Consider the following 22,314-nt stretch of genomic DNA (forward strand, 5'->3'; position numbering starts at 1 on the left):
AGTTCTCTCTTTCCATTCTATCCAGTCCTGCCCCCTCCAAAGCCACCAGCAGGGTACATTCTTGTGTCCTTCCATCTGTGCCTCGCGTGTTTATGTCCCCACAGTTGGTTCGCCCATTGCACACATCCTGAGCCTCAGGTGCAAAGACCATTCCCTGCACCCACAGGTCAGAAGGCACAGGCACCATGGACCCCAGCACATGCCATCCTCTAGGACCCAGGACATACACTTAAGTAATGTGCAGGGCACAAGGCACATGGAGAAGGACAAAGGCATTCCTGGGAGAGATCCATTCATGAACAAAGACAGGAAGGTGGCTTTCTATAGCCAGGCTGAGAAATTTTGTGCCTGGTGAGTGCTTTAACATCTCTGGGCCTTGATTTTCTTACCAGGGCTTCTTAGAATGGATGTGACACCTAAATGAGAGAATGTGTGTAAAAGGCAAGAGCAGGAGCTCAGTCAATGAACTTGGAGGATTGGCTGAGAACAGATTTGAAGGTAGTGCTGCTCTAGGGACACTGGCTCAGAATGCACCTCCCCAGGCCCCTCCACCAGAGATTCTGGCTTGAGGATCTGGGTGGACCTGGGAATATGCATTGGTGACCAGCACTGAGGCAGAATTATTTCTAAAATTTTAATAAAAAGCACATTAGCTCCACTAACTCCCCTAAGACAGCAAAGACCTCAAGGTCAGCTCCGTTTCCTCCGTCTTGCACCACTAACTTCCCCAGAAGCCAGAAAGCAGTCAGGCACCCTGGTAAGTGTGACTGAGTCCCCAGTCCAGGTCCAGTCTGGGCTCCTGTCTATTACAGGTGCCTGCAGTTCTGTCTATGGTAGGCGTCTGGCTCAGGACTGAGGAAGACATTTCAGAAACTTTCCTGGCATGTCTCCTCCCTGCTGGCATTTGCTGCTCTTGGGTGGTCCCTTGTGTCTTCACACAGCCTGACTACAGAGCGACAGGCCAGGGTAAGGCTGCCCCCAAGTAAGGCAAGCTTCATGTCCACCAAGCCCAGGGCCATGCACACTTGCAGGAGCCTCTTATAAAGCCCAGGAATGCCTCATTTACCTGCCAACACTGACCATCAGGAATGACCTTTTTTTTTTTTTTTAAAGATTTTATTTATTTATTTGATGGGGGGTGGCGGAGAGCACAAGCAGCGGCAGTGGCAGGTAGAGGGAGAGGGAGAAGCAGGATCCCCACCAAGCAGGGAGCCCGATTCGGGGCTCAATCCCAGGACCCTGGGATCATGACCTGAGTTGAAGGCAGACATTTTTTTTTTAAAGATTCTATTTATTTTTTTTTAGAGAGCGAGAGAGAAACAGCATGAGAGGGGCAAGGGTCAGAGGGAGAAGCAGGCTCCCTGCCGAGCCGGGAGCCCGATGTGGGACTCGATCCCAGGACCCCGGGATCATGACCTGAGCCGAAGGCAGACGCCTAACCATCTGAGCCACCCAGGCGCCCTGAAGGCAGACATTTAACTGACTGAGCCACCCAGGTGCCCCAGGAATGACCTTTTATTCAACTGATAGTTCTCCCCTCAAGCCCTCAACCCCCCAATTTAAACTCATTGACATATAAATTCCTAAAATTATTCTATGTACTGCTTTCTCCTCTGGGATAAAGAAATAAAACATCACTGAAACCTTTTTCCCCCCTGAGAACCATTGTGGAAACTGGAAGTACAGGAGGCCTAGGTGTGAGCCACAGCCCCTCCACTACCTTGCTCTGTGACCTTGGCAGGTCACTTTCTTTCTCTGACCTAGATGTCCTATTCTGTACTAGAAGATACCCTGCAGATCTAGCAGAGTTTTTGCAGACACCACATATGTAGGTGGTCAGCAGAGCAGGCAGGTGCTCACCACACGGAGGTTGCCAAAATTGGTTTCTGGATTACTCAAGATCAATCATGGTTCCGTGGCTACTTTCTACTTATCAGTGTCTCCTCAGGCCAGGTCATCCAGAAAGCTGAGTTGGCTGTCATTTTCACTTCCTGACTATACTGCCTGGAAAGCCTCCTCCCCCAGACACAATGCCAGTTCTCAACACCCCTTGCTTCCACCATGGTGACAGAAGGAACCCCCAGAGCAAAGCCCCAACCAGCTGTGATGTAACTGGGAAAGTGTTGGGTCCATTTCTAAAGCAGTCGTCCTATGGAACCTAGTTGGGCCTTCCCATGAATGCGAAAGGTGGTAGGACAATCCTATAGTTCAGTATACCTGCTGCAATGGAACCCATTAGACCTGAGTTCCAATCCCAGCTCCACCACTTTCTAGCTGTGTATCCTGGGGCAAGTCACTCACCTCTGAGCCTCCAATTCCCAGACCATGAAGTGGAGATAGTATCTATCTACATCATAGAGTTACAGGGATAAGAAGGGTCGGGGTAAAATCAAAGGCACCTCCTCCCCTCCTTGGCTGAGAGCCCTCATTCCTATTGTCGCTTAGCCGCTTGCTCTAGGTAACAAGAATATGACAGCCCTAGAGCATGTGTAACACAGCAAACCTCACCTAATTGCTAGAACTGGTCCCTTAGGAAAGACCAATGAATCACCTCACTCCTATTCTCAGGAATCACAGCCCCAAATCATTCATTCATGATTACCCACAAAGGGAACTGGAGCGGGGGTGATAGGGTGGATCAGTAAATCCACCCACCAGCCCATGACCTTTGCTGCAGAATTCAGCTTCCCACCTGGTGCCACCCCAGGGCACAGACAAGTGGGCAGGCAGGCAGGCCTGCTGCAGGCTTTCATCAGCTGTGGGCCAGTCTCCTGGGGGTTAACCTGTGGGTGGACACTAGGAGGAGGAGACTTATGCAAAACTGCACGTAGTTAAGTTTTTGCTGTTTCCTTCATAAAGGGAATAGAGGAAGGGAGGTTGCCTCCCTTTACTATAAACCAAGCCCTGCAAAAAATAGGACATCTCTAAGGAGAGGGAGGAGGAGGGGAGAGATAAGGAGGACAGAGAAATTGTGGGGAAAGGAGGAGGGATGTGATACAGGGAGAAGGAAAAGAGAGAGGAAGGGGAAAGAAGTGGAGAAAGGACAGGGAAAGGGAGACTGAGAATGTGGGGTACAATTTAGGGAAAGAGAGACAAGGAGAAAGAGAAATGCTCAGTTCTTCATAGATAGATACACTTGATCTTAGCCAAAAGGCTGAGAAGCAATCTTCATAAATATGTACAAATAATTGCTGAAGTCAAAAAGGAAAAGGAATACTAGGGGAGTCTGCAGACAACGGAGTGGACAGGGCTGTAGACCCAGCAAAAGTGACCACACAGCGGGGGTCGGGACGCTCCAAGCTTTCGCGAGGGCTGGGGGAGGGGGGGTGTTAGCGTGGCTCACTTTTAAGCCTTTTCCAGTCGTCCTGCTGTGGCCTCCCTCCAAGGGCCCAGCCAGCCGGGAGCTGTCCACATGCCTGGTGCTGAAACGTCAAGGTGCTCACTGGTCTGCCTGTCAGGCAAGACTGCTCAGCCATTGGACAATTCCTTGTTAGGCACCTACCATATGCCTGCCATTGTTCCAAGTGCTGAGGAAAGCAGCAGTGAATAAAACAGACAAATGTCTGGGCCCTTATGAAGCTTACAACCCACGGGAGAAGAGAAGACAAGATAAGAGAGATAAGAACTATCCATGTTAGAAAAGGTCACTTTTAAAAAAAGAAAAAAAGTGTCAATTCTTTTTTTTTAAGTTTCAATGTTATAAATTGTTATTTTCAAGAAAGGGTCATTTATAAAATGTAGCCCTAGTTAAATAATAGCTGGTGCTGGACTTTATATCCCTTGCCACTATATATATATATATATATATGTATAAATATATATGTGTGTGTATATATATGTATGTAAAAATATAAAGAACATTTATAAATATAAATGTGTGTGTATATATATATATATATATATAGGCTGAAGACACAGAATGTTCTATGTGATTTGTCATTTCACTTTTAACAAAATGCTAAATCAGTCACAATTTTCACACAATATTTAATGAGAGAAAAGGTCACATTTTATGGAGAAAAATAAAGCAGGAAGAGAATGAAGAGCTATCAAATGCACCCCTAAACAGTGGTCACATGCTGTTCCCCAGAGAGGAGACACAGTGGTGCAGGATGCCAAGGCTGGGAGTGAGCCCTTACATAAAGGATATGCTGACATTGGGTCACAGGTCACAAGGACTCTCAGTTGCATGACCCATCCGGGCACCTTGGTGGCTCAGTTGGTTAGGTGTCTGCCTTCAGCCCAGGTCATGATCTCAGGGTCCTGGGATTGAGCCCCGTGTTGGGGCTCCCTGCTCAGTGGGGAGTCTGCTTCACCCTCTCCCACTGCCCCTTCTCCTCACTCATGCGCGAGCGCTCTCTCTCAAATAAATAAGATTAAAAAAAAAAAAAAAGGATGACCCATTGGAGGCCAGACTCCAACCCTCACTTGTTCCCTCTCTGGGTGCATCTCACTCCTTCACCCTCAGGCCATCTGTGTCCACTGTGCCAGAGAAGTGAGTTTCCACCCTGTGTGTCCAATATCAGTTTAGTCCTGGATGATTTGAGACACTGGGCTCATTTCTGCTTTATCAGTGGGTCAACTCAGGCAACCCCCTTCCTCACTTTACTTCCTCAGTTTATTCATGTATAAAATAGCAACAATCATCCTTGTCTAGTGAACAAGGTTTGAGGAGGTACCAAGGAGAAAGTGGTGGCTGAGTTCTCTCTGCAGTACACACATGGGGGCGGGGGGCGATTTCCCCTCACTGAAGTCTCATTCTTTAGAGTCCCCAGTGCTCAACACAGGGTCTAATCCCATAGATGCTGAGTGAATGAAGTGAGTGACAGCAATGTTCGGTTGATGTTCAAGGAGAGCTGTGTACTGCTTTATCCTTCACACTGCAGCCCTGTTCCTGAAGAGCACTAACCTTGGGGTCCACAGAGATTCTAGATAGTTTTGCCATAAGCTTCTTTGCTGCAAGTGTTTTCACCACATAACTATTTGGCTGTGAGGCAATTTTCCCTTAAAAGATTAAAAAATAACTGGTTGATAGTTTGGTTTGATAGTTTGTAGGTCTCATCAACTGCCTGACAGTTTGGTTTCATTTCTCCATTGACACAGTGCTCCCATTCATATATAATATAAACAGTAGTCATTATGAGGGTCTATACAGTGGTGCAGAATTTTGAACCCACATTTCCCAAAGAACTTTGGAATGTCTATCAACGACATGTGACATTATGCCAAGAACAAGTAACGGTGTAGAGAAGGCCTTTCACAATGCAATACAAAACTCAGTTACAAATATATATCCTAGTATTTGGAAATGGACACCGGTCTTAATGAAGGAAGAATTTTTAGCATAAAAAAGGAAAAATGTGATGCTAAATGAGATGAATCAGCAAGCCAAAAAAAATGTGTAATACTATGAATAAATGATTTTGAGACAAGTGCAAGTACAATCCACAAAATAAAGTCAGTTATTTGAACAGCATTGCCATGAATCTACACACAGTTAAAATGTATTCAAACATTTTGTATTTTGCAATAGTCTTTAAAATTTTGTTATTCAGGGTTGCCTGGCTGGCTCAGTCAAGAGACCATGCAACTTTAGATCTAGGGGTTATGAGTTCAAGCCCCATATTACATGTAGAGCTTACTTAAAAAAACTGTTATTCAAATTTCATGTTTCATTATATCCTTTTTAATGAATGTTCTTCTTTCATTTTTCATGATTTTGCCTCTTATGAGAAAAACAAACATGATCCACAGGAGTCCAGATAGCAGCCCAGAGAGAACACAGGCTGGAGCCCAATTCTGACTGGGTCCTTCAGTGTGGGCCACCATGGGAGACACTTGGGGGCAAGAAGGGCCTATGATCAAATAAGTTTGGACAACACAGCACACTCCACTCATCTTTGGGGGATTTTCAATGTTCATTGCCAAGTCCAGGCTCCAAGAGTTCCTTCAAGAGCCCTATTTAACTCCTTTGGCAATGAAACTCCTCTCTTCCTCTCCTTTTTTGGAGGAACACTTATTATCCTCAAGAAGGTGCCTTGGGAAATACTGGACTAGAATTTGGGAAGAAGAATCCTTCTCCCAGGGGGACAATTTTAGAAGTTTATGGGATTCTGTAACCTCAGTGTTTTGTGTGTGACTCTCACATAGCAGGTGCTCAGTAAACATGTAATGGATGGATGGATAGACGAATGAATGAATATGTTATTCTATGAATGAACAAATGAATGAATATGTTATTCTACTTACTTCCAAATAGGAAGAATTGAGGGGAGAAAGGTGAAAGTGATTTGAGACCCAAGGACTCAGGACAGAACCATTTTTAGTTTCCTCTAGACCACAAGTTTGGTTGGAGAACTGATGGAATTTATTCATCCATTCATTCATTCAACCAATGACAACACAGAGTGGTTAAGTGCAGTGTAGTGGATTAGCACTAGAGACCTCTGAGGGGATAATTAACTAAATGTGGAGGTAAAGGAGGCCAGAAATGGCTTCCTAGAAGTGAGTCAGAAGGGCCCTTTGGGAAAATGAATTCAAAGCTCCCACCCTCATGTCATTTTTCCAGCCACAAAAATCATGCTTGGGATTTCTTGCTTGGAATCCACAGGGAGCTATGATCCCATGGTTGTGGCCCCCTGACCTTGACAGAATTCATCTTGGCCCCCTGGCCCCCACCCCTCTTTTACAGAGCTCCTCTCACACTCTCCCTTACAGTCAGCTGCTTATCAGCCATCCTACACCCAGAGGATGTATCTGCATTATGCAGATGACTGAAAAACCCAAAGGAACAAGGCTCTACTGGCAAAATGCCAAGCAGAATGACAAGTAAATGGGGAGCCACATGAGAGCATGGAGGCCCTGCTCAAGCCCTCCTAGATGCCATTCTCAGAAGCCTCAGACCAGACACTCAACTCCTTCCTCCCAGCACCGACTGCAAACAAGCCCCTCTGCCCCCTGCAAACTGGCTCATGACTGGATCTTTAAATGGGGGGGAAAATGCTTCATCATGTTCTGCTTCTCCATGCAGAACCAGAAACTCCCTTCCCCCTCCTTCCTTCTCCCAGCGCACTCTCCTTCCAGTAAATCGTGGTTAAAGGGACAGCACCATCACTTCCTCATCTCTGAAGGTCTGTTTAGAACCAGGGTCTGGGAATGAGGCAGAGGGCAAGGAGAAACAAACTGGTAGAGGTCTTTTCTGGGGGGGATCTCTCTGTCCCCATCCTGGGGATCCACAGAAGGAAAACCAGTATAAACTGGATGTGTAGTGGAGTTGAGTAACTGCCTGAGGGGAGTCTCAGATCTGGGAGGTGAGTCTCAAGGCTCCTTCCCAGAAAAAGATTGTGGGGGTCCTTTCAACTCCCAAAGGAGAAGCAGGACCGCCCAGGTGTGTATGTGAGAGAACTTCAAAGAAAACAGGGGACTGGACCCCCAGCAGAAGGTCGAGGGGCTGGGTCCCCGGCTCCCAGAGTAATTCTACGGGATCATTCATCGCCCCCTCCTCAGTTCCCTTCTGCATAGCACATACGCAAACCTCCCTCCTCTCCCCCTCCCAAGGTAAAGGCAGAGATTAAGCCCTTTCTCTCCAGAAGGAGCAGGCCCTGTCCTCGGTGCTGAAGCACCAGACACAGCCCTCCCCCACTCCCAAGGCATTTCACAAGAGAATGAAAGCCCAAGAAAAAGTGATATAACACCAGCAGTTGCAGAGCACCCCAAATCCCAGGGACCCCTTTTTCTATCTGACCCCCCCATTAGGGATTGTGGTGGTAAGGGATTTTGGTGTCCTGAAAGCATCCCACCACTTCACTGGGGGCTAGAAGGGATGCCTATCACTGCACCCACTTCTCTGTTGTGGGGGTTGGGGGAGGGATGACAAGTCAAAGTGGAGGAAATGAGGAGGAAAGAGGGAGAAAGAAGGACTTCCTAGTTGTGGGAAAGAGGCTGCCGCGTCCATGGGCAGTATATGGGCTTCCCTTCCCTAGTTCAGCAATAGACTCCCCCAAAGCAGAAGCTGCTGGGGGTCTCTAGTTGCAGCCTATCTCAGGGCAAGACCCCTCTTGGTACAGATGGGAAAACCAGGGGGGTGGGGACACATCTTGTCCAAGGTCATTTGGCCAGGTGACTGTGGAGCTGACCTCAGAGTGTAGACCCTGGACTGAATGACTCCTAGGACACCTGTCACTTCTCCCCACCCCACACAGGCGCTAGCTCCCCCAACTTCATGCCCAGTCCCCACAGAACCGCCACTCTGGGTTCTCTGACCCTCACACAGCCCACATTCCTCCTGCCTATTCAGGGGACCCTCTGCCTCCTTCACCGAGGGCCCTCCTTGCTGGGGCCAGCTGCAGGGTCTCCCTCCTCCTATACTGCAGAGACCACTGTGTCTCCCATCCTGGCTTCCCTCTCTCCATCCTCTGAGGTGTCTTCCATACCCCCAATTCGGGGTAGCCTTGCCGCCCTTCCCAACTCCAAGTCCCCCTCCCCTATTCCGCAGCCGGCTGCATTTCCTCCTGGCGGTTTCCTAGCTATTAGGGAAAGAGTAACTTCATTCAGGAGTCTTCTATCTCTACCTTCTGTAGCATCCACCATGAGTCCATTTAGGATTACTTTGCTTCCTCCCCTATTCCGGGCTGGCTCCAGACACGCTGCACCCCCTATCCTGAGGTACTCTCTAACTTTCAGGAAAATCTTGTGCCCCCCTCTCATTCAAGGGCCTCCTCATCCTACTGACTACAGAGTCATTCATCGCTCCATCCCAAAGGCACCCTGCCCCTATTCCCACCAGGACTCCTTGTCCTCTCCCTATTTCGGGCCCCTTCTCTATTTCCGAACACAGTAGCAGGGTCTTCTGATTCGCACCCAGGGGTCCCCGCCGTTCCACTCCAGGAGTCCTCTACCCCCTCACCCGACCTCGGGGTGCTCCACTGACGCCGCGTCGATTCCCCTTCACTCCTGAGTCCCCCTGCCCCGCCCCTCTCACTGCGGCGGAGCGGCCTGGCCCCGGCAGCGGGGGAGGAGGCAGAGAGGGCGGGGCCCTCCTCCCCTGCCCCCTCCCCGCCACTGCCAAGGGGCTGGACCCGACCGGGCTTCTATAAAAAGGCCGGCATCCCCCGTACTGCCGCAGTGCCGCCCGCCCCGTCCTGGCCTTGGGTATCCCCCTCCGCCGGCGGCCGCACCTGCTCCGGCCATGATGAGCTTCAGCGGCGCGGACGCGCTGCTGGGCGCCCCGTTCGCGCCGCTACATGGAGGCGGCAGCCTGCACTACGCGCTGGCCCGCAAGGGCGGCGCGGGCGGAGCGCGCTCTGCTGCCGGTTCATCCAGTGGCTTCCACTCCTGGGCGCGGACATCCGTGAGCTCCGTGTCGGCCTCCCCGGGCCGCTTCCGCGGCGCAGCAGCCACCTCAAGCACCGACTCGCTAGACACGCTGAGCAACGGACCAGAGGGCTGCGTGGTGGCAGCAGCAGCGGCCCGCAGCGAGAAGGAGCAGCTGCAGGCGCTGAACGACCGCTTCGCAGGCTACATCGACAAGGTGCGGCAGCTCGAGGCTCACAACCGCAGCCTGGAAGGCGAGGCGGCGGCCCTGCGGCAGCAGCACGCTGGCCGCGCCGCCATGGGCGAGCTGTACGAGCGAGAGGTGCGCGAGATGCGCGGCGCTGTGCTGCGCCTGGGCGCGGCGCGCGGCCAGCTGCGCCTGGAGCAGGAGCACCTGCTCGAAGACATCGCACACGTGCGCCAGCGCCTAGACGACGAGGCCCGGCAGCGGGAGGAGGCCGAGGCGGCGGCGCGCGCACTCGCGCGCTTTGCGCAGGAGGCTGAGGCGGCGCGCGTCGAGCTGCAGAAGAAGGCGCAGGCGCTGCAGGAAGAGTGCGGCTACCTGCGGCGTCACCACCAGGAGGAGGTGGGTGAGCTGCTCGGCCAGATCCAGGGCAGCGGCGCCGCGCAGGCGCTGGCGCAGGCCGAGGCGCGGGACGCCCTGAAGTGCGACGTGACGTCGGCGCTGCGCGAGATCCGCGCGCAACTTGAAGGCCACGCGGTGCAGAGCACACTGCAGTCGGAGGAGTGGTTCCGAGGTTCGTAGGCGCGTGGGGGAGGGGGCGCCCCCTCCTGGCCGGGCCGGGTGCACTCTGTGTGCAGGTGGCTGGGCTGGAGCGTGTGCTGTTCAGCTTCTCCCTGCAAAGGGCGTTCCTCTTCGTTAAATAACAGTTTCACCCCGGGTCTCTGGAGACACCCTCTCCCTTCCTTGAAATTCTGGGTTGTCCTTTGGCTGTCCTCCTCCAGGGTCCTTATATCTGTCCTGCGACTCTGGGTCCCCTCTGTTGCCCCCGCCCAAGATTAGGTAACCCCACTCCAAGGGCCCCTTCCCATCAGGTTCCTTCTACAGTTCCAAAGCAGTGCCAGCTTCTAGTTACAGGCACTGGGGACCCTTTGCCCTTCAAAGTAACATGCCTTCCCTGCCCAACACTGTTCATCCCCCTTGCCTGCACTCTGCAGGGGACCTCATTCTCCAGACCCCTATCAGGCTCCTCCCCAGTGGGGCATTCTCACATCCTTTCTTCCTGGGAGATATCATCACCCCAACCAATGGGTGCATGAGGCTGAGGTGGCCCCTTAATGTCCTCTCTCCCCTTGAGAAGCTGGAAGCTTCTCAAGCTCCCCCCTCCTCCAACTCCGTGCTGCTCTGAGTCAGCTAGATTGCAGCTGCAGCAGCTCTGAAGCTGTACCCAGCAGCTGCAGGGTGACCTTGGGCAATGCTTGCCTTCTCTGGTTTTCATTTCTTTGGGGCTTGAGAGGGGAGGGGGTTGACCAGCTGAGTCTCTTACTCAGGGGGAGCAACGTGATACTTCCTGAAACTGTGTAAAACTTGCATTTTCCTTGGGAGAGGGTGCAGAAGCTCCAGCGATTTTTCAGACAGGTCTGTGGTCCACATGGGTAAAAATCCTCACCCACCTTGATGGTTTCTAAGTCTTGAGCCAACACTAGCAGGGAAAGCCAGGAAAGCTGGGACTCAGACGCATGGTTTTCCCCATTACTTTTCCTCTCCTTTGCAGTGGCAGTCCCTTCTCCTCCCCCATCTCTGCGGCAAGACTCCTCCCAGAGCAAACCTCTCTGCTATCTTGGGCTTTGTCCTTTACACAGACAAACCATCCCAGGACTTCTGGCCCACCCAGCTGGCTTCCCTTCCCCATTCCTCACTCTCCCAAGACTCGGGCCCTGGGTTTTACTATCTTGGGATTCATGATATTCACTTTCAGGAGATGTAGACTAGTCTCCAGACCTCCAATAGTCCTAGAAGATCTTCTGGGAACCAGCAGCCCATTGCTCACAGGGGCCAGGGTGTGGCTGCCATTGACACAAGGACTCCTGTGCTAGAGAATGCACAGCCAGGTGGGGGAAGGGACAGAGACGCTGGCACGTGGGCCCCAGGCTCTGCAGTGACGTTGGGCTCTCCACAGCCAAAACCTACAAGGAAGGGGCTATGGCTACACAGTGGCTCACAGCACCTTCATGCCTCCAGAGGTCACAGGCTCATTAACTTGATCAGCCACAAGGTCAGAGGTAAGCCCTGTTGGCCAAGTTTTACGTCTGAATCCCCAGCACTGCCAGCCCTTGCTGGGGAGCTGAACCAGGTATTAGGACCAGAATTGGGGGCTTCCTCTGTCCTGTGGGGTTTCAGATCCTGAATTGGGGGAGGCAGTCTCATTTTTGGAACCAGATAGACACTAGATTTGAATCTGCTGTATATTACTAGCTGGCCTTGGACAGTAGTAATTTGCCTATCACAAAGGAGAGGGTATGTTAAGAATCCAGGATGGCACCAGGCACTCAGTAGGTCTTCAACCCATGTGTGTCACCTTTGGGATCTGGGCACTAGAATCCAAATCCAGGTGTGTCAAACTCTGTGCCCTGTCTCCTTCTCCCCCAGTGAGGCTGGACCGACTATCAGAGGCAGCCAAGATGAACACAGATGCCATGCGCTCAGCACAGGAGGAGATAACAGAGTACCGCCGCCAGCTACAGGCCAGGACCACAGAGCTGGAGGCTCTCAAAGGCACCAAAGACTCACTTGAGAGGCAGCGCTCTGAGCTGGAGGACCGTCATCAGGCTGACATCGCATCCTACCAGGTGGGCAGGGATGGGGCAGAGAGCCAGACTACCTTCCCTGGTTGGGTGATCCTGGACAAGTCACTGCCCCTCTCTCAGCAAAGTTGTGGTGGTGAAGACTGTGGGCCTTGGAGTCAGACATGCAAGGGGTACCAGTATGTCTTTCTAGCTGAGTGGCCCCAGGAAAGTTATCTGCCTCTCTGAATCTGAACTCCTCCAGTGCAGTGGGGGGGGCGGGGGGGAAGAATGTCCACGTTGCAGAGTTGTGAAGGCTAAAGAGATGGACAGACTTTTCATGAGATGAGTGTGAGCCTGCTCAGCATGGTCTGGGTTACAGTGGGCATTTGGTAAACCATAACCAGTGTCTGTGAGCGTGGGTAGCCTGGGGAAGGCCTTGGCAGGTTCCTTCCATTAAAGACAGCAGGCAAAAGAAGATAACACTTTTAAAGAACTTATTATGCAAGTTAATATGTGGTGACTGTGGACAAATTAGGAAATGGAGAAAGCAAAAAGGAGGCAATAAAAATCAGCCATAATGGTTCGCTTTCAGCAGCGGCTCAGTGAGCCTGGGGACAGGGAAGAAGCTTCCACTGCTATTTAGTGGGCTTCTGTGTACGACTTCAGTCCTCAGCTGCAGGTGCTTCTTCAGCCCTTACTGTGCGGCAGGCACTTGGGAGCATCAGGAGCCAAAGCAGACAGGGCTCTGTTCCTGCGGAGCGTTTTCTAAGCTTAAGAGATCTGTGAAACTTCACCCATCATCCCACTGACCAGTGATAGCCACTGTTGGTGGCTGGTGTGTTTTATTCTAAACCATTCCCCAGGCTGAGATCGAATGCACACACAGCAGGATTTTTGCTCCAGGTGGTTTCCATGGCCACAAATGAGGCTCCCACAGCTTTGGCAGTGTGGGTGTGAGCCTGGCTAGATGGGACTTTGGGTTTCCTTGGTGTGCCCCAGCTTCTCCAGTGCTAAGGGCCAGGCGCTGGCTGGTATGTGACATGTGTGTGACCTCTCCTCCCCAGGAGGCCATCCAGCAGCTAGACGCCGAGCTGAGGAACACCAAGTGGGAGATGGCAGCCCAGCTCCGAGAGTACCAGGACCTGCTCAATGTCAAGATGGCTCTGGATATTGAGATTGCCGCTTACAGGTGAGGTGGGCCGGGGGGCTTTTGGGATGGTGGGGAGCCCTTGCATTCTTATGAGAAGCTTAGCACTGAGTTTCAAGTTCCCAGCAAGGCGACCTGCCTGTCTCAGAGACAAAAAAGAATTTTTTTTTATTGTGGTAAAATGTATGATATAAAATTTGCTATTTAACCATTTTTAAGTATACCGTTCAGTGGCAGTGAGTACATTTACGTTGTTGTGCAACCATCACCACCATCTATCTCTAGAACTTTTTTCATCTTTCCGAACTGAAACCCTGTGCTCACTAAAGAATTACTCCCCACTCTCCTTTCCTCCTTTCCTCTGGCCCTGGCAACATCACTCTACTTTCTGAATTTCTCGAAAGTCTTGAGAGTGCCTTCTTTTCATTCTGCCAGTGACTCGGAGGATTAACGTTCCTCACCCCTCCAAATCCAGCCAGCTAGAGGCCTGCTGGAGGGAGGGAAAGGAGGTACTTGAGTTGTCAGGGACCTTGACAACTCTCTTTGGGTTTTTTGGCTCCCTGAGCTTTTGTTTCCTGAGGAAATAAAGTGGAGATGATAACAGTACTTCTATCACAGGGTTGTGGGGAAGGAGGAACTAATCCAGTTCCAGAGCACATCCAGGTACTGCTGGGTGGCCATAGAGAAAGCCCGCAGTAAATGGTAGCCATGAGAAGCCCATGAGACCTCCCAGCTTAGCAATTTCTTGCTGAGAAGCAGGCTGACCCAGTGAAGATCTGTCCCAGTTGCTGGCAGGTGACTCTTCATGTCCCACCTCTTGGGTCTAGTCTATAATCTTGCTGCTCAGAGTGTGGTCCGTGAACCGCACAATTGGCATCTTCACAAGCATGTTGGAAGGGCAGATTCTCAGGCCCCACCCCAGATCTACTGAATCAGAATCTGCATTTTAACCAGATCCCTGGGGGATTTGCATGCTGTTAAATTTGCAAAGCACTGGTCTCTAGGGGTAACCCCTAAACCTACTGTGAGTCGGGCACTGCCAGGTCCTTTTTATTCATTATCTCACTGAAACAACCCTCTGAGGTAGGGACTCTTATGACCCTCTTTTTCCCACTGAAGGAACAGACTTGAAGAGTTTGAGTGGCTTGGCTGAGGTCACATACCTACTGAGTAGGAAAGAGTAGACACTGCTGCCCCCACCCTATTCCTAAAACTCAAAGGATGAGAATATAAAGTGACCAGAGACGCTTGAAATTCCAATGGGAATAGTTTAAGACCTCTTAATCCCAAATTTATAAATGTGGAGTTGTTTGCTCAGACTCCTACCCTCCACTTGAACATTTTAGTTGAGGGAGAGTTAATGTAATTTTTGTTAATAGAGGTGTTCTCTCTCGCGGGCCATTTTGGGGTGGGGGAGTTGTTTTATAACTTGCAGCCTTAGCTGCATAAAACAAGAGCAACACCATTGGGGTACAGATTCTGGGTGGTCCCTGGGATGATTTGCTAAGTGACTTTTTCCAGGCTCAAAGTGCCCACCATTCACATTCCTTCCTCCACCAAAGTCCATATTATTGGATTCTATGGATCTTCAGAGTAACTCAGGAAGACCCCCAACTCCTCAGTCTGCTCTGAGTTAATAATAGTAATGTGTTCCATTATCCATTTGGCAGAAAACTCCTGGAGGGCGAAGAATGTCGGATTGGCTTTGGCCCCAGTCCTTTCTCCCTTCCAGAAGGACTTCCCAAAATCCCTTCTATATCCACACACATAAAGGTCAAAAGCGAAGAGAAGATCAAGGTGGTAGAAAAGTCAGAGAAGGAAACCGTGATTTTGGAGGAACAGACAGAAGAGATCCAAGTGACTGAAGAAGTGACTGAAGAAGAAGAGAAAGAGGCCAAAGAGGAGAAAGGCAAGGAGGAGGAAGCAGAAGGGGGAGAAGAAGAAATGAAGTCTCCCCCAGCAGAAGAGGCTGCATCTCCAGAGAAGGAAGAGGCCAAGTCACCAGTTGGAGCCAAGTCCCCAGTGAAGGAAGAAGCTAAGTCCCCAGCTGAGGCCAAGTCCCCAGTGAAGGAAGAGGCCAAGTCCCCAGAAAAGGCTAAGTCCCCCATGAAAGAAGAAGCAAAATCACCAACTGAGGCCAAGTCGCCAGTGAAGGAAGAGGCCAAATCTCCAGCTGAGGTGAAGTCCCCTGAGAAAGCTAAATCCCCCGTGAAAGAAGAAGCAAAATCTCCGACTGAGGTGAAGTCCCCAGAGAAGGCCAAGTCCCCAGCTAAGGAAGAAGCAAAGTCCCCAGTGGAGGCCAAATCCCCCGAAAAGGCCAAGTCTCCAGTGAAGGAAGAGGTCAAGTCCCCCGAGAAGGCCAAGTCTCCAGTGAAGGAAGAGGCCAAGTCCCCTGAGAAGGCCAAGTCCCCAGAGAAGGCCAAGTCCCCATTGAAGGAGGAGGCCAAGTCCCCAGAGAAGGCCAAGTCCCCAGTGAAGGAGGAGGCCAAGTCCCCAGAGAAGGCCAAGTCCCCAGTGAAGGAGGAGGCCAAGTCCCCAGAGAAGGCCAAGTCCCCAGCGAAGGAGGAGGCCAAGTCCCCAGAGAAGGCCAAATCCCCAGTGAAGGAAGAGGCCAAGCCCCCTGAGAAGGCCAAGTCCCCAGTGAAGGAAGAGGCCAAATCCCCAGAGAAGGCCAAGTCCCCTGAGAAGGCCAAATCCCCTGAGAAGGCCAAATCCCCAGTGAAGGAAGAGGCCAAATCCCCAGAGAAGGCTAAGTCCCCGGTGAAGGAGGAGGCCAAGTCCCCAGAGAAGGCCAAGTCCCCAGTGAAGGAGGAGGCCAAGTCCCCAGAGAAGGCCAAGTCCCCAGAGAAGGCCAAGTCCCCTGAGAAGGCCAAATCCCCAGTGAAGGAAGAGGCTAAGTCTCCTGAGAAGGCTAAGACTCTTGATGTGAAGTCTCCAGAAGCCAAGACTCCAGCAAAGGAGGAAGTAAGATCCCCTGCAGACATCAAATCTCCCGAAAAGGCAAAAAGCCCTGTCAAGGAGGAGGTCAAGTCTCCAGAGAAGGTCAAATCTCCTGTGAAAGAAGAGACCAAGGCTCCTGAGAAAGAGGTCACAAAGAAGGAAGAGGCCAAGTCTCCCATAAAGGAGGAAAAGAAATCCCAGGAAGTGAAAGTCAAAGAGCCCCCAAAGAAGGTAGAGGAAGAGAAAGCTCCAGCCACACCAAAAACTGAGGAGAAGAAGGACAGCAAGAAAGATGAGTTGCCAAAGGAGGCTCCAAAACCTGAGGTCCAGGAAAAGAAGGAACCTGCTGTGGAGAAACCCAAAGAATCCAAAGTTGAAGCCAAGAAGGAGGCTGAAGATAAGAAAAAAGCAGTGACCTCAGAGAAGGAGGCTCCTGCCAAGGTGAAGGAAGAGGCCAAACCCAAAGAGAAGGCTGAGGTGGCCAAGAAGGAGCAAGATGATGCCAAGGCCAAAGAACGCAGCAAAGCAGCAGAGAAGGAGCCAGAAAAACCAAAGAAGGAAGAGACACCGGCAGCACCTGAGAAAAAAGATGTCAAGGAGGCCAAGAAGCCTGAGGAGAAACCCAAAGCAGAGGCCCAAGCCAAAGAAGAGCCCAGCAAGGAGGCCCCCACACCTGGCAAAGCCAAGACAGAAAAGGCTGAGAAATCCTCTAGCACAGACCAGAAAGACAGCAGACCTCCAGAGAAGACCACAGAAGACAAGGCTTCCAAGGCAGAGAAGTAAGGCAGGGAGAAAGGACTATCCAGAACAGCCAAAGAAACTCAGGAGGGCCAGGGAGCTCAAGGGTAATTTTCATTTTTTCTCCCTTTTCTTTATATAAGAAGAAACTCTGCTTAGATGATGGAGCCCTCCTTCACCAAACAGGAATTTCTATTAGCAATATGTTAGCAAGAGAGGGTATTCCCAGTCCCTGGCCCTACACCTCAAACCCTCCCCAGGCAATGGACAATTATGTTATGATAGCTTATCTAGCCGAATGTGATATATGCTGAATGCCACATGTAAACACTTGACTATAAAAACTGACCCCCTCCTTTCCAAATAAGTGCATTTATTACCTGTATGTGCAATTGACAGATGACCGCAACAATGAATGAGCAGTTAGAAACACATTATGCTTGAGATGTCTTAACCTATTCCTGAATGCCTTCTGTTTTCCAAAGGAGTGGCCGAGCCCTTGCCCAGAGCTCTCTATCCTGGAAGAGCTGAAGCAGGTGGGGCTGGGCACTGGCCACTGAATCATGCCAGGGCGCACTTTTCCACTGGAGTCCACTTTCAATTGCTTCTGTGCAATAAAACCAAGTGCTTATAAAATGAAAATGTTTCTGCTTTTATTTATTCTCTTCTCCCAGGCAGACTGGGGGACAGGGCAAGGGGAAGTCTAAATGTCACACTCAAGACAGCAGAGGACTGAGTGAGCATCAGAGGCCTTGTGCAGGTATGGGACCACTTAACGTGGCCCCTCTTGGGCTATTTCCTGGACATAAACCATGTGCCAGGCAATGTGCTATGTGCTTTATCTTTGTTATTTTGTACATAGGTGGCCTGGTGCATGGTTTCTCACCATGGTCCATGGATCACCTACATTAGCATCATCTGGGAGCCATACAGAAATCCAGACTCCTTGATTCCACCTTAGACCATTGAATCAAAATCTGAGGGGTAGTCCTGGGAAAGTACATGCTTTACCAACTCCCACTTGATTCTGATGCACATTGAAGCCTGAGAATGGGTGAGGTCCTTTGGATAGTAAACTATTTATAGAGCTCTACTATGTCCTCTTTTGTAAGGAGGGATGAGCCCTCTGATTGAGGGGCCATATGTTGCTAAATCACCTGTAGTGAAGACTATAGTCACCACCATTGGGAACAATCTGTCAGTAGTCACTTAATTGGACTCTAACATACTTCTCCAGAGACGATTTTGAAAGCTGTATTGTTCTTGTGGGATTTATGTGAGGTCTTTACTATAAAATTCTTGTGTGGTTTCCAACTTTGTGTTTGCTTTTAGCACTTTTCCTGGGAATTACTTCTTTCCTGGCCTGCCCTCAGAGCCACCATGTTTTCTAATTGCCCTATACCACTGGTCACTGGTGATTGGTCCAAGAATGGCCACCGACTCCAGATGAGCCAATGCGAACTCTTCCTGGGATTTCAAACTTGGGACCAGATTGGCTGTCCGTTTTCTCCTTGTGGGGGGTAGGTGGATAAGGGAATCAGTAGCTATAGGCCACCATATTTCCATCCTTGTGGAAAAGTTAGTCTGTGAGAAAGAGAGAGAGATGGACAGAGACAAGATACCTAGAAAGTCGGGGCGCCTGGGTGGCTCAGTTGGTTAAGCGACTGCCTTCAGCTCAGGTCATGATCCCAGGGTCCTGGGATTGAGTCCCACATCGGGCTCCAGTCCCGCATCGGGCTCCCTGCTCTGCGGGGAGCCTGCTTCTCCCTCTCCCACTCCCCCTGCTTGTGTTCCCTCTCTCGCTGTGTCTCTCTCTGTCAAATAAATAAATAAAATCTTTAAAAAAAAAAAAAGATACCTAGAAAGTCATTGTAGACTTCAGGCCCTTGATCCTGATGTTCCCTTCCATGGCTTATTGACCATTCTTTGAGCTGATAAAGTTTTGCCAAAGCTCATTTAGGATATGGCTCTGTCATATGCAACTGGAAGAGTTCTGAATAATGTAGTGACTGAGGGGGGCTGGTAACTATGTTAGAAACCAAATGGTCTACTTGGGACTCTCTCTGCCCCTCCCCTCCCCCATTCTCTCTCAAATAAATAAATAAATCTTTAAAAAAATACCAAAAGTAGGGGCTCCTGGATGGCTCAGATGGTTGAGCATCTGCCTTCAGCTTGGGTCATGATCTCAGGGTCCTAGGATTGAGGCCCATATTGGGCTCCCGGCTCAGCGGCAAGTCAGCTTCTCCCTCTCCCTCTGCCTCTCCCCCTGCTTGCGCTCTTTCTCTCTCAAATGAATAAATAAAAATCTTAAAAAAATAAAAAATAAAAGCAATGAATACGGATTATACCAAAAAGTAAGATAAATTTAAAGGAAAATGGAGTGTGTAACTGATCAAAAACACCAATCTCTCATACCAGTCTGGAGAAAATGCTTATAATTGATAAAGGACTGAGAAACTACAAGAATAGAGGAGACTAAGGAGATATGATGACTCAGTGCAATGTGGTAACCTACACTGAATCCTAGAACATTAGTGGAAAAAGCAATGAACTCCAAATGCAGTCTGTCATTCAATTAAGAGTTATATATCAATATTAATATTTTTTTGTTATTCTGACAAATGTTACCATGATCATCCAGATGTGAATATTACAAGGAATGGGGTGAGGGTATTCAGGAACTTACTATGCTGTCTTTGCAACTTTTCATTAAATTTAAAATTACTTCAAAAGAGGGGCACCTGGGTGGCTGTTGTTAAGCATCTGCCTTCAGCTCAGGTCTTGATCCCACCCAGGGTTCTGGGATCAAGTCCCACATCGGGCTTCCTTCTCGGCGGGAAGCCTGCTGCTTCCTCTCCCACTCTCCCTGCTTGTGTTCCCTCTCTCGCTCTCTGTTAAAAAATAAATAAAATCTTAAAAAAATTAAAAAAAATAATAAAAAAAATTACTTCGGGGTGCCTGGGTGGCTCAGTTGTTAAGCGTCTGCCTTCGGCTCAGGTCATGATCCCAGGATCCTGGGATCGAGCCCCGCACCGGGCTCCCTGCTCAGCGGGAAGCCTGCTTCTCCCTCCCCCACTCCCCCCGCTTGTGTTCCCTCTCTCACTGTGTCTCTCTCTGTCAAATAGATAAATAAAATCTTTAAAAAAAAAAATTACTTCAAAATATAAAATCTTAAAAAAAATAAAGGAGGGGTGGCACCTGCTGGTTCAGTCATTGGAGCATTTGACTCGATCTTGGGGTTGAGTTCAAGGTCCATGTTGGATATAGAGATTATCTAAAAATAAAATCTTTTTTTAAAAGATTTAATTGATTAACATAACATAAAAAGATTTTATTTATTCATTTGAAACAGAGATACAAAGAGCATGAGCAGGGGGAGGGGCAGAGGGAGAGGAAGCAGGAGACTCCCCACTGAGCAGGGAGCCCGATGTGGGACTCGATCCCAGGACCCTGAGATCATGACCTGAGCCAAAGGCAGACACTTAACCATCTGAGCCACCCAGGCGCCCCATAAAAATAAAATCTTTAAAACAAAATTACTTCAAAATAAAATCTTTAAAAAAAATGATATATCAATGGGGTGCCTGGGTGGCTCAGTTGGTTTAAGTGTCTGGCTCTTGGTTTTGGCTCAGGTCATGCATGATCTCAGGGTCCTGGGATTGAGCCTGCATTGGGCTCGGCACTCAGCATGGAGTCTGCTCGAGATTATCTCCCTCTCCCTCTGCTCCTCCACCTGCTCATGCCCTCTCTCTCGCTCTCTCTCAAATAAATAAATAAAATCTCTTAAAAATTTGATATATCAAGAAATTGAGCAGTACTAAAAACATAAAGTAAATACCAGATATCAGAACCTAAGACCTGGAGTTGAAGATAAAGTAGATGAGGGTCAGGGAGAGGCAAAGGCCCCTATGTGTCATTATAAGCAGACCGCAACCAGTCAAAGCCAACAGGGCCCAAAACGGCTTCTAGCCCAATCTCCTTATTATACAGATGAGGAAACAGGCCAGAGAGTAGGAGCCTGCCTAAGGCCAAGTTGGTAGCAGAGTTTAGCTTTCCTATTTGTTCTATAGAGAAAATATGAATTACCTGGATATTAATTTTTTAAAGAGTCTGATTTTTTTTTTTAAGATTTTATTTGACAGAGAGACACAGCGAGAGAGGGAACACAAGCAGAGGGAGTGGGAGAGGGAGAAGCAGGCTTCCCGCCGAGCAGGGAAACTGATTCGAGGCTCGATCCCAGGACCCTGGGATCATGACCTGAGCCGAAGGCAGACGCCCAACAACTGAGCCACCCAGGCGTCCATACTCTGATTTTTTTTTAAATGTCTTCAGTGACCCTTATTTAGAAAATTTATACTTTCTCAGTTTTGAAATCACAGGCAAGACATGATAGGCATTAGAAATACAAGGGCTCTTACAAATCACTGACTCAGCCAATGTCCATAGGAGACAAGATTAGAATCCAGGTCATCAGCTTTGGTACCATCATGATCACCACCTTCCAAGGACTGGGTGCTAGGCTACACATTTTATATCCACAGTCTAACAACAGCCCAATGAAATGAGCACTACTGAACCTGCATTTCTCAGCTGAGAAAACTGAGGCTCAGAGAGGTGACTTTGCCTAAAGTCCCAGAGCCAGGAAGATGTGGAGGCTGGATTTAAATTTGAACCTGACCACAGAGCCCAGGCTCTTCCTTTCTTTGTCATTCTGCCTCCTGACATATTACATGGACACCCCAAACCAGATGCTGTAGGTATTTGGAACACCAAAAGCCCCAGCCTTCCTCGGTGATATCATTCTCATGGTGACCCCAAGTGGCACAGGCAGGGCAGAAGGATCTGGCCCGGCCATGCCTCCTCTTTGCCCTAAGTGGACATGCTCCCAGTCCTGTAGGCAGGATTAGCTGGCCAGATACCAACTAGGACTAACTTTAACCATCTGCCAAACAAAATAATTCTCCCTCTGGGAGGATACAAAACTTAGGAAAAACCAATAGAATCAATTTGCTAAGAAATTGCTTGTCAGATGTCAAGGGCCTGGGGGATACAGACAATAAATGAAAAGAAGCTGACTACTTTGGGATGTGCCCTTCCTGCTGACTAGCTGTCGGCTCAGCAAACATAGCTGGGTTGATGAAAAACATCCTTCATTTTTTCCCCAGGGGAATTGTTTCAGAAAGGCTAGGTTGGGTTCTATGATAATAAACAACATCTCAGTGGCTTAGCCCAAAGAAAGCATTTTTCTCACTCACACTACACATCCAGTGTGGGTCGGCAGGGGTCTCTGTTCATAGTGGTCACTCAAGAACCAAGCTAATAGGTGATCCATCTAGATCCAGGTTTCCAAGTTCACTGAGGCAGGGGAGAGCGAATGTGACAAACCATGCACAGACTCTTAAAGGTCCTATCTGGGAGTGATACAGGTC

General features: G+C 49.6%; 1 protein-coding gene across 1 annotated transcript; it reads left to right on the forward strand.

The window, feature by feature from the left end:
* The first annotated feature begins 7,558 nt into the window (after window positions 1-7,558).
* On the forward strand, window positions 7,559-17,520 carry NEFH (neurofilament heavy chain). Its single transcript, XM_045886433.2, has 4 exons — window positions 7,559-10,070; window positions 11,924-12,123; window positions 13,125-13,249; window positions 14,878-17,520. The coding sequence occupies exons 1-4, from the start codon at window positions 9,188-9,190 to the stop codon at window positions 16,928-16,930; spliced, it is 3,261 nt and encodes a 1,086-aa protein (XP_045742389.1). The 5' UTR covers window positions 7,559-9,187; the 3' UTR covers window positions 16,931-17,520.
* The last annotated feature ends 4,794 nt before the right edge of the window (window positions 17,521-22,314 follow it).

Source organism: Mirounga angustirostris, unplaced genomic scaffold, assembly GCF_029215605.1.
Source record: "Mirounga angustirostris isolate CCGP_5_RB_7025 unplaced genomic scaffold, mMirAng1.0.hap1 SCAF_14, whole genome shotgun sequence".
Classification (NCBI taxonomy): domain Eukaryota; kingdom Metazoa; phylum Chordata; class Mammalia; order Carnivora; family Phocidae; genus Mirounga; species Mirounga angustirostris.

Excerpts from the sequence above, each read along its gene's own strand:
- NEFH (XM_045886433.2), top strand. The coding sequence starts at position 9,188 with ATGATGAGCTTCAGCGGCGCGGACGCGCTGCTGGGCGCCCCGTTCGCG. Across the intron at positions 12,124-13,124 it reads CTGACATCGCATCCTACCAG|GAGGCCATCCAGCAGCTAGA; the intron begins GTGGGCAGGGAT and ends TCTCCTCCCCAG. Across the intron at positions 13,250-14,877 it reads ATTGAGATTGCCGCTTACAG|AAAACTCCTGGAGGGCGAAG; the intron begins GTGAGGTGGGCC and ends TCCATTTGGCAG.